This window comes from Cygnus atratus, chromosome 1 (genome assembly GCF_013377495.2).
Source record: "Cygnus atratus isolate AKBS03 ecotype Queensland, Australia chromosome 1, CAtr_DNAZoo_HiC_assembly, whole genome shotgun sequence".
Lineage (NCBI taxonomy): Eukaryota > Metazoa > Chordata > Aves > Anseriformes > Anatidae > Cygnus > Cygnus atratus.
The window spans coordinates 108298740-108311275 of NC_066362.1; the positions used below are offsets into that span (position 1 = coordinate 108298740).

The window sequence follows — 12536 nt, forward strand, 5'->3', positions numbered from 1 at the left end:
AAAGTAGATAGTCCGTGACCTTTAGCTGCCTCTGCTTTGGGATGGGAAGCATGCAGGGTGGACAGAAAGTTTCCAAAAATCTCATACAGCCGAATATGTCAAGGGGCTTGGCTAAGTAATCAGACTGTTTAAGTGGAAGGTATATGTAGACTTGGCTATAAGGATTCACATAGCTGTAAGCTCTGAAGTGGATGCTCTTTTTTCTGTGAAAGAGTAATTCATTTTGTCTTGTAAGGAACCTGGCCCTTAGCTGCCTTAAAACATAACTTGGCACTCACAGCATAGCAACACAAAGCATAAAAGCTTATAGGCTTATTTTAACAGAGGTGCTTTGAGCGGAACTTAGGTGGTGATGAGTTCCCTTTCTAGGAGAGAAATGCAGGTAGCTATCTATTGTTCAACAAACCATCTTGTTCCCTTTCTTGGCTTCCTGACCATTCAGAGCTCTCTCTGCTGATGCTAGTTCTGTACAGTGCGGGCTTGATGCAAGATGCGCAGCCTTGCAACAACAGTGGAAATAAATAGGTAAATGTGCTAGATCCTCACCTGACTAAAATATTGTTCTGTGACTTTAGATCTGAAATCTGAAGACTTCATTTTGTGTTTGGATTCCATGTGATTGCAGTGCTCGTGCTGATGTGCGCCTGCCTGTATAATCTTTATGCCAGCATAGTCCTTGGACTGTTCCTCAGATACCTTTCTCAAAAAGAGAGGTCCTTGAACTGAAATCAGTTAGCTGGAGTTGAGTACTCCAGACTGGTATTATTTAGTCTTATTTCTACTGGAAAGTTAAGTTTAGGAAAAAATAGTGTCACATGAGTATCAATATCTCAGGAGGAGTTGGTTATAAAGATAATACAGGGCAGAAGTAGGCAAAGCAAATGGCAAAACAATTTAGGGCAGCTGATGTGCCTATCTGGAAGTCATGATTCCATGAAACGTATCGATCTATTGACTCTAGCAGGCATTTTAGAAATGTAATACGGGGTTTTGACAGTATATACCTTATGTGAACTATAGAGCATTCCAGATACAGCTGTTGTAACCACCAGATTTTTAAGCACTTGTTGCACTTGAGAAGATGGGCCAGGGGGCTGAATCATTAATCAGATACTTTCTATTCTAAAAATATCTAATGGCATAGATAATACGGAATTCCTATTTCTGTGGGTTCCTGGTATTATCTTTGTCTTTGAATTATGATAAGATTGTCTATTTGATTCTGACAAGACTATTTGTCTTCTATACAATTATTCTGTGCCCTGGATTTATTTATTTATTTATTTTATATTACAGAATTCCTGACATCTTTTTTCATTCTACTTTTGTGACAGTGAAACAGCTGGTACTTTCTTAGTTTAAGTATTGGCTGACAAGATAATCAAAACATATTACGTGAAGCTTCGAACTAGTGAATTGTGAATGATAGCTTGCTTCCTAAGCTTGCCCTTCTTCTGACGAAAGCAGCAGAATTGTTTGTTAACTAACCTTACCCAAATATTCTCAAGGATGTGCCTCCTGACACATCTCTTCTGTTGAAAAGCTGGGATGATTACTGAGTTAACATTTACGCTTGGTTTAAAAATAAATAAAGCACAGAGTGACTGTGTTTATTCCTGTTTCCTGTGTAACTTTCCAGTGTTCTTCTAGTGTTTTCTAATAGTGTTTTCTAATCTGAATATCCATGTGTTGTTTTGCTTGTATAGCTTTTAATGTGATGAAGACTTTAAGGTGGTTTTTTGTTTGCTTTTTACTCTCTTCATCCCCTTTAAGGAAAATTTGGCACCTATTATACTGTGACCTATTGTTCCTAGCTCTGGCTTCCGGAGGATTTCTTCTAATCACCCTTCTCCTTTCAGTGTGCAAAACATCTTCTGTTTGTTCTAGCTCCTCTTGATATGTAACAGCCTTAATTGAGTCAAAGGAGTGGCTTCAGTCCTGTTCAGATAAATATGCCAGAAGGTGCTCCTATAAAATCAGATATTGAAGAACTAATCTGTCTATTAAAGGCCTGCAGAATTAAGGCTAAAGATGTGTATTTGTACTGTAAACCACAATGTTGGTTGAAAGTAATAGCCATCAAACATGACCGTTAGCTGCTTCTGGCAGGAAGAGACAATTGAGCAAACTTGGCAGCGTAAGGGATCATGTGTGAATGAAAACGGGATGAGCTAATTTGGCAAACTGTGTGCAGATAATTAGGAAGGGTTCACCAGATTCTTTTGGCCAAGAGAGAAGAGGCCGTTGTGCTTGCAGCTCATATTAGCAGAGTCTGGTTTGTAGTCTGGAGGAAAAAAAAAAAAAAAAGAATACATAGCTCTGTGCTGCTGATCAAGGCATGATGCAGTCCTAAAACTCATGGTTCAAATGAAATTCAGTCAAGTGGCACCCCACCCCCACCTATTGGAAATGTCTCAATCCCAAATTCACAAAGCATTACACAGCTTCTCAGAGAGTATATCCATTTAAAGAGTATTCTACTGTTTTTGGTGAGACTTTGATTTTTTTTTTTAATGGGCACACAAGCTAGAATGAAGTCATGGTATATCCCAATCAGCAAAAATTGAATGGAAGGAAGCCTGTGCAAAGCCCTCTTTAAAAACTCACCCCAAGGAGCTGTTCTTGCATCCATTCCCTATTAGCATAGAAGTATATTCTGGGTGAATGCTTCCTTCAGAGACAAACTTTTTTTTAAGCTACCAGTTTTCAGATGGATCATCTCTTTCAGTGGGGCACATGTGACAATGCTGACTTGGTTTTGATTATTACACTTTTCTGAAAATGAGACGTTTGGGTGTAGTTGGTCTAATGAGCTATCCCACCTGCTACTTGGGATCTCTGCAGTGCACAGTTCTGGCTCATTATGTGCTCCTTTACCATTAAAAGCCAGAACTTAATATGTACACATCCCCTGCAGTGCAGTTTGTAGAAATGCTTAGGTTAATCAAAAAGGGGTTGAGAAGACCTACTGGGAAAAACTGTTATAAACTTGAGAAAGGACTGAAGTTGCACAGGAAATTTGGTTCCGGAATATATGGATGAGACTACCTATGGAAAGAGACATTCCCGCACTGGAACAATGTGGAGTCTACTTCCATGCTTGGAAATCCCAGAGGCCTGATGGTTTTCCTTGAATCTGGAAATAGGATCCTACGCTCAGGGAGTTAAATGACTCCTCTGGCTCTGAGCAAGCAGGAACTCCAGTTTTACATGGTGTATACTGGAATCATAACTAATGCTGGCTGTCACAGTTGGAAAGCAAATTAAATTTGTTTTCAGGCTTTTTTAGGTTTGTGTGTATTTGCAGGTATATAAATGCTCAACTTCTTGAAAGTGTTTATCCTTTTGAAATTGCCCAGCAGTTCCAGCAAAAGTCACTTGAGCCTGGTGCAGACCCTTGAAATCTGTCATGAAATTTGACTGGAAATGTTGCCTGAATGGTTGTGGGTTGTTTATGTTGGTTTTCTGTTGTGTTAGTTTTTTTTGTTGTAATTGTTGCGGTTTGTTTTTGGTGGGGGTTGTTTGTTTTCTCCACTTCCTCGTCTCTCGTGTGTTTCAGGGCTGATTTTACGGTTGATGTAAATCAGCCTGGTACTATTGACTTCAGAGGATCGCGCCAGTTTGCACCGGGGACCCAGCTTTGTTTCGTATACTCGGTCATCATGCTATGACAACTTCTTGAGGTATTTGCACAGGCTGGTGTTCAGCTGAAGCGTTGCACCCAGCAGTGCAGCTGGAGACCTGTTTCTTCAACTCCGCTGCTCTGTGTTACATGAGGCATGTGCAACAGCAGTGGCAAAGAGACATCTCCTCGCGTAGCCCCTTCTAATGGTCTTTTTTAACCCAATGGCACCAGACACAAGTCTTCAGCATCCGGATCCACCTCAAAGCAAGCATTGGGAGCCAGCCGGGGCCCTGCCTGCGGCCTGCCTGTGCGCCCTGCCCAGTTGCTGTGGAAACCGCTGTGGAGCAGCACCAGCGAGCGAGAAACCAGCCCTGTTGTGGGGCCTGGCTGGGACAAAACCCCATACCCTGTTGTCACAGGCTCCATGGAGACAGGGGGAGCAGCGGGTTTGAGTCTTGTGAAAGTGAGAGCTATAAATGCTTGGTTAATAACACAGGCTTTCTGGATTGTCTGTCTGCTGGGATACAGTCTGTGCTGCGTTGAACCTGTGCAAGCTGTGAATTCGAACATGAGGAGAAGAGGAGGCAAAAAAAAAAAAAAAAGAAAAAACTTTGAATGGAATGGAATTTTACATTTTGATTATAAATAAAAACATTCTCTTTTTTTTTTTTTTAATTTCCCACACCGTGTCACACAGTAATTTGTGTCGGGTCTGCTGAAAGCACTTAGGAGGCTGTTTAGTTTCTCTGGAATTCATTTACTTTGGTGTTCAGTTTCTTTGGAAAGGCTGACCTAAATAATCTCCTACTTTTTTGTCCCATGCCACTTGTTTGTTACTCCTTGCTTTTTCCTCTACAAGCACTTCCAGTTCAGTCTTGCCAGGGCCGACTGTCCTTGGGGCTGTGCTCCGAAATGATCATTAACGTGATCTTAAAATCTTGGGACTACTGCTGGTAAATTCAGATAGTTCACTCTGAAAACTACAGTCTCTTTTTATTCTTGACCTTCTAGATAAGTAAAAATATCTCTAAAGTAAAAGTAAAGGCATCATCAGCTGGTGTGCTAGCCTTTCATATTGTACTGAGCAGTTCACACGAAGCTGAGCATTAAATCATCCCTAGGCTGGCATCATGATGAAAACTTCTTTGCTAGTCTGCTCTATAATTGAGGCATTATAACAAGAGCTCTTCCCCCTCCTGTGGGACTGAGAGCTCCTGAGATCATCCAATACCAGCTTTCAATGCAGGTAGAAATCCCACTCCGAGGCACTTTCTGACAACGCTGTTACTGCCCTGTGTGATAACTCGCAGCTGGATGAACGCAGGGTTCTCTGTTCTGCTTCTCATGTGATTTCCATCACAAAGGCAGAGTTTTACTGACACTGATGAAACAAATGACTTTGCTAACAGATGAGTGCGAAGAATTGTTTTCGTTTTTATTTTTATGCTATATTAAATAAAACAGCAAATTTCTGTATTAAGTTCTATACCTCTGGATGTACAATAAGTAGTAAATCCAAGGAAAACTAGAAGTTGAGCAGCTTGGCCATTTAAACCCTTTGTCACTTTAACCTAAGTTGTCTTCTGAAACAACCTACTACTCTGAAATGTTTTGAGAAACCAGCCTAAAGTACACTTTGCTTTGTTATGATACAGGTTTTGCAGGCAAGGCACCTGAAAACTTGACTGCTTTGTCTCACCTGGGTATCTGTAGACAATTTTTTCTTCTGAATCTGACTGCCTTTGCTGTGAATTTGAGAGCTTTTAATGAAAAAGAGTGAAGAGAGTGTCTGATGATTTACCCAGCAAGACACGTAATGTGTCTGCATGTTAGATTGCTAACTACCCTACCATCTGGATGCTGGCCTTGTTATCAGCTTCAAATGTATGGCTTTGCTCATGGGAGCAGACAGAGGGGAGGATTACTCCGTTACTCAGTGCATGGCTCTGAGCCTGGTCTGGAAGGGGGAAAAAATGCCTTAGGGCTTGGGGAAATTTTTTGTTGTTGTTTTGCAGGGATTGGGGGAAAGGTCAATTTTTGTGTGTCATATACTACTCAGCTATAGAGTTGGAATTTTAATTTTCTAATAGTTGCTCTTCCAAAAGAGAAGCCAAACCAAATAACTGGATTTAGCAGTTTTTTTGGTTTTAGTTCCCAACTCTCTTCCCATGCTCTGAGAAACTAGTCCATTTCTCCATGAATAAGAAATTCATCAGGAATTAGAAGAGGACTTGTAGAAAAGGGGGAGGTGTGGGAAGGAGGGAAGGCTATCAGGTATTTATGTGCACAAATCAAAGTACCTTATAAGGCTTTTCATAAGATTATTGATATAGTTATGGAAAAGGCACTTTCTATGGCATAAAAGTTAGGCTGTTACTCTGCCTATGAATTTCTTTCCCTATCCCCTTATTCTCTGTGCCTTCTGAATAACTAAAAGCTTGCTGCTTCTGTACCTCTGTCATCCCAAGAGTCAAGGCCAAGATACTGCATTTCTAGTACTGTTTAAGGAGTGAAAATAACTAGTCATATGTTTTTCCTTCAGCTCGAAACACTAGCAGAGCACAGATGCAACTAGAACAACTTCTTTGTAGTGCCAGGAAACCAGCACTGCATCATACTGAGGAGCAGTTTTCCGTATAATTGTAGAGTCTTAGAAACTTTACTAAATTAAAAGCAGTTTCTTCAAGCTAGTAGAAGAACTTCTCGTTTGCCACTGACGCGTGGATAACACATGTACATGAAGTAGGATCTCTAGTTTGTATTTTTTCGTGGTTAAAAACATCAGCAAGGGCTATGTCCTAATTAGCCAATAAGAGTGTTTAAAATCTTGCCACGTATTTCACAGTGTGTTAAGATACTCTCAGGAACTGTATGTATTACCACCAGCTCCAGTGCCTGAATGACTAAAACTTGCCGTGGTTAAGTCCAGCAGTTTCCAAAACACTACAACAGTGCTGCTGACAGCTACCGCATAAGCACAGGGGTGGCTGAGAAACCCCTTAGGTTCCTTTTATGTTTTAGACCCAGTTTGTCAACCCAAAAATGTGCCTTCTTCCCTGGATTACTATGCTTTATGCAGTCACAACACACCTAGTAAAATACAAACTTGCAATCTGCATCTGGATTTTAGTGGACTCTTTATTACCACTTTACAGCCTCTGCCTGAATTGAGACTGCTACCTTATTTGTTTTCTGTGGCTAAAGGTGTGCAGGGTGTTTTTTTTGTGAAACATATAAACTCTGCCCAAAGTAAACCCTGCTCTGTCATTATTAAGATTCAAGAATATTTGTAACTCAAGATAAATGAAGGACGGAAGTGGAGATTTTTTCTTTCTTTCTTTTTTTTCCCATCATGTCTGGTAATTTCTTCTAGCCCTTGTCTGAAGTTTGAGCACTTAATGCCCTATTTATATTTCCTAATGAGGCTACTTCACTCAGTTCCGGCTACATTTTGGTGCATAAATCACTGATTTCAGAGATTAGTTAAGGACTCTGGCACGCATTCTGGAGACTCTTGCAGTCATGGAGGCTGTTACTACTCCAGAGCTCCCTCCAACATTTTTGATGGAGGCTAGCATTCACCAAGCAAAATGGATGGAAGACAAAAGCAGCTTAAACACTCAAATGGTGACAGCAACATGTCTGGGTCAGACCTGTGGTGTGAGCCCTGGATGCCTGTTTTTCGCCCACCTCCGGGTAACACTGTTCTAGCCTGCCGATATCCTGAGCTGGATGGCAGCCTTTTGCTTGTAGCGACCATATTTTGGACTCCTAAGGAGAATGGGAGTTACTCTCTTCTGAGTTGATAAACAAATTCTGTCCACAGTTAGGTAGCTTCTCTTCTCCTGTCCCCCATTTAGGGACTATGCCATCTATGGGTACTTCTCATAGGGAAAAATTCGGCAACAGAAGAGCCAAGCCCCATGGGAGTGTTTAAATGACAAGATCATGGCAAGACTCAAGGTGTCATTTGATTAAGTAACGGCTGGCTTCCTGTTCTGTGGTTGAGTACGGTAAGAGAACTGTCTGCATTATCGCTTTATTCTCGGGACATCGGACTTCCTAAACCTTCAGTATCCTCTGAAATCCTTTGTTCAGCTTTGCCCTAGGCCACCTGTTACTTAGAAGTTGGCAAAACAAATACCAAGAGGCTGTGTTTTCTCTTGTACTTATAACTTTGTTTTGATTCTGTTCTCATGTAATTTCCTCCAGGCACCACTGTTTCCTTTGATTTGGTTTGACTAATGTGCTTTTCTTTGATTCCCCAAGCGTCAGTTTACAGCTCTGTGAGGGATTATCAAATGGAAAGCGTGCATTTTGTGGGCCTACTTCTAAACAAATGAAGCTGCTCCCATGTAAGAGTGTGTGTGGGGGGGGGTGGCGTCAATCTGTGTATAAAAGCATCTGATGAACAAAAAGTTTGGTGGTACAGTAATCTGTTATCTTTTCTCTATTGCTCTTTATATGGTGAATTAAAATGCAATGCTTAAGTCTTGGATTCTGAATAATTGGCAGACACTTCTGAAAGGACATTTTAAGGAAGAGGTACTCTAGCTTTGAAGACCTCTTCTGTTTTTCTGCTCGATCAAGCTTTAATTGTCACCCGTCTCTGCACCAGCTTAATTTACAGTTCAGACTCAAGCACCGCTTGAAGAGGAGCATGTATATGTGTGGTTTGTGTGTGATGAGGAGGGCTGTGTGCATGCTGAGTATGAATTTCTTTTTTTTCGTTTCGTTTTTCTGGCATATTTTGTATGTATTACACTGCATGCTAGAGTCCTTGTACATTTGTAATTCCCTTGATATAAGAGGAATTATACAGACTTGGTACAATTGCAAGCTCATGATACAAGCTACACAAAGTAATTTAATGATAACTTCCATACAAATAAGTGCCATGATCCTGCCCCAGAAGTCATAAAACATTTCTTATTGTGTATTCTAACTCATGAATACTTAAAGCACATTGATGAGCTTCATGACTTCTGTATTATGGAGGAAGAGAGAGAATTTTCAGGTTTATGAAACTGTGGATGTAATAAAGTGTTGGACTGCATGTGTTCAAGCTGTTTTGTGTCCAGAAAGAGATGGTTGATGTGCCAGTAATTTATAAATGGCTTTAATCCTCCCCCCAACAAGTCCTAGAAATGCATCCAAAGCATTACCTGCTGTCAGGGCCTCAGAACAAAATTGTCCCCCCCATCATGAGAATGTGAAGGAAGATATTCTTTCAGTAGATAACATGATTTGTTATCTGTTGGTGTATAGGACATGTTGTTTTTTTAATTGTTCTGGAAACAGTATAGTTTGGGTAAAAATAAAAAGAGAATTTTCTTCCCATAAACCTAAATAAGGCTTAATAGGCAAAAAGGAAAATTATTTCAGCCCTTATTCTAGACCAAGCTTAGACAAAATCAAAGAGATGTGCTCTGTGTGTATGTGCAGGAGCAGCTGTTACTCTGGGAGGTGCTGGAGGAGAGGAGGGCTTCCCTCCTCTGGTGTAAGCAGGGTTCCTTCTGTGGTTTGTGTTCTTTTTTTAAAAGTCTAACAAGAAAGTTTCCTTTCTGGATCGAGTGGAAAAAATTTGCACGCACTATTTGTAATGGAAATATTTTTTCTCTATTTTAGTATTATAAGTGAACATAAATGGCATTGCTTAAATTGTCATCTACACTTTGTATTTACTTTCATATTATACTTTCATATTACAGACTCTGCTGTAACTATTTTGGGGTGACACAAAGATGACAATACAATTAAAGAGTATTGTAGGACAGCATAGTTAACACACAAATTTGGATCCGTTGGTAATCTGTACATGTGAAAATTCACTTTTTGTTGCTAAGTATGAAGCTATATTCTTGTAGAAATGAGAAATGTTGGGGTTTCATTTGGAGGAAGGTGGTGAGATGTGTAGGAAGCAGCATCTCTGAGTAGAAATACAGGTGTACTGGGTATGGGTGCCGAGGTGCTGGCAGTGGGGTGCTGTGGGGCCGCTGCATGAGGTGATGCCAGAGCTGCCCCGTGCTGGCCCCAACAGCCTCACCGCAGGGCATGGCCGGGCCCCGCAGCCAAGATGGCGGTGCCTCGCCTCGGGGGCAGCCTGGGGAAGGGACCGCAAACACCGCACAGCAGGGGGCGGTGAGGGGAGCAGTGTAATGGGCAAGTGATGTCTCCGCCTTTATCACAACCCATGAGCTTTTTCATATTTTTTTCATCCCTCTGTCCAGTTAAGGAGGTGGAGTGAGAGCGGCTGGGTGGATGCCTGGCAGCAAGCTAAGTAAGGTCAACCCACCACTACAGGATGCCATGAATGAGCAACTGCTTTAGTGGTGGGGACTCAGATAGCTATTCTAATCACTGCTCCGTGACTCAGATGGCCACAGGAACAGTTTGGATGGAGAACTCCATCTGCAGTGACACACTTGAACAGGGGATGATCTCTAATTGAGAAGAAAACCATGAAATGACTCATTGACAGTATCTTTGTATGTAGAGAAAATGGCATACTCAGAGGTTTGAGAACCCCTAGCTGAAAGCCAAATAAACTCACACAAGTGAGAAATGAGGAACATACTTTAACAGAAGTAATGAACAATCAAAATAAAATAGTAAGAAGCAGAGGATTCTTCATCTGTTCATGTCTTCAGATCAACATTGGATGTCCTGGGTATGCATAATGGGGGGGCGAGAAACTGATTCTTGAATAAAGGAGGTCTGTACACACAAGAGAGGCAAATAGTGAGATGAGATTAGATTAAATGGAGTAAGGCTAAACTAGTTTCTGTCAGTCAGAGAACATTATACTCTTATTTTGAACAAGCCATATTTCTAAATGTTGTTCATGGCGAGAGGGACACAGTTGTTGTTCATACCCTCTGTAGCAATTGTTCAGTTGGCTGATGCAGACATAGGAAATGGGATATGAAATGAGTGTCCATGCTGTCTTCAAAACCAGTCTAAACCACTGGAACTTGAGATGCTTTTGAAAAGAATGTTAATGTAAACTTGTGTAAGGAACTGTATTTATCTATTAATGAGCAGTTTTAACCACTTGGTAGACTTGTTGCCTGCCATGGAGTAACCAGAAAAACTGATGGACTGTTCTGCCCTGTAGGAATACTTCTGAATCATGAGGGAATGCACACTGGTGTCCTTTCTTGAGGAGAGCAGCTCTCAAGAGAAGATGTATAATGAGATGCAGCGAGGGAGAGGGTAGCTTGGTGGGGATCAATGCAGGGCTAATGGTGATTTCATGCATTTTGTCTGGGTCTCTCTTGTATTGAGTATACTGAAATTCCAAAAATGTATGCTTTTCTTGTTGTTTTTTTTTGTTTGTTTGTTTTTGTTTTTGTTTTTATCTGTTTCATATAAAACTATAGAAATGTTGACTTATGTTTTCTTCTCAGTTTAAGGAGAATTCAAGGTAACCTCCAGTTACTGCTTGCATTTGTTATCCTGGAGAAGTAGTACATGGTATTCTTCAGTAAACAAGCCTGCCTTGTAATAGAAATACCATGGAAAATATGCTCATAGGTTAATAAAGTCTCCAGAGTTAAAAACAGACTGAGATGTTGCCACAGTATAAAACAACATCTATTGTTTATGTAGTATTTCTCACATGTAAATATTATCATGCCGTTGTAAAAGAGAAATATTACTATTTTTTTTACAGGTGCCAGGACAGAGAGAGAAAGATACAAATTGTTCAAGGCCACCCATGTGGCCAGTCCTGTTCTAACTCTTAGTCCCCATGCTCTCCCTAGCAGAGAATATCTAATCCGTCCTGTGTAAGGAAGTCTCAAAAACATTGCTTGTAACTAGTGAAGCACCTATGAAAGTACAAGTTTATTACTGAATTGTCTTTTTTTTTCTGTCCCCTTGCAGATCGTAAGGCGACTGGAATTTCTATTGAAACGGATAACAAAAATGTAAAAGCAGAGGAATTTAAGGGTACAGTATGCATATTGCTCTGATTAAAAATACATGGGATAAATACATGCAAGCTATGTAGACAGCTGGGCAGTTAAGATTGTCTTCCTTTTTCCTGGGGAGTATTGCTTCTACTCTCTCTGTTGGCTTTTATTGTAACCTTAGTTTTGTCCCCACTTTAGGTTACCTGTGGAGTTGGACTAGATGCTCTCCAGAGGTCCTTCTCTACCTATTCTATGATTCTGTGACTTGTTTCTCAGTCCTGATATTCCACTCTATAACATCTGTCTGGTTTCCTTCCATGTAAAGTGCTGAGAAATGATAGAAAAGAGATGCATTAATTATCTTTTTAAAGACTAATGTCTTTAAAAAAAAAAAGGAGATAGAGGGAGAACAATTGTAAATCAGCTATTCTTGGTATATGTGATTTAATGATTATTTTTAATTGCCAATGACTAGAATGTCTGTTTTAAAATATACATATGTATTTTATTATCTATAAAGACAATCACTTTCAATAATCAGATACTGAAGTTAAGGATGCAGGGAAGAAAACCTGATGTTTGGATAGGTGAGAAAGAGATGCTAGTAGTGTGTAGGTATGTGAGGTTTGTAGGCTACGGGTTTCTTTGTTTTTATTGCATTTGTTTGGAATGCAGAGAGAAGGGAATTTGGGAATCAAAAGAACTGTTTGCTGAGGTTTAGGCTTTATTCATCCGTCTGAGATAATAATGAAATAGTGATCTCTGAAACTGTCAGCTGTGTTAAGTATTTTTGTCACTTTTGAGGAAGAAAAATGAATACATTTAGAGCTTAGTACAGGACAGAGGAGAGAGGAGCTTGATTGGCTTCACGATCTCTCTTTGTCTTCTCTTTTTTTAAAAAATGTGTGGCTTGTACTTTGTTCTTTTCTTATTTCTACAATAGAGTGAGATCAGTTTAAGATAACTAAAAGCTATGCTCTTTTCTTTATATGTAG

General features: G+C 40.3%; 1 protein-coding gene across 2 annotated transcripts in view; it reads left to right on the forward strand.

Moving 5' to 3' along the window:
• JAM2 (junctional adhesion molecule 2) overlaps positions 1–12536 on the forward strand; it is a 35988-nt gene that overhangs the window by 9818 nt on the left and 13634 nt on the right. For both annotated transcript variants that reach the window (XM_035545628.2, XM_035545629.2), the window contains exon 2: positions 11513–11578. In XM_035545628.2, the coding sequence (XP_035401521.1) occupies positions 11513–11578 (66 nt within the window). The remainder of the gene's footprint in view (positions 1–11512; positions 11579–12536) is intronic.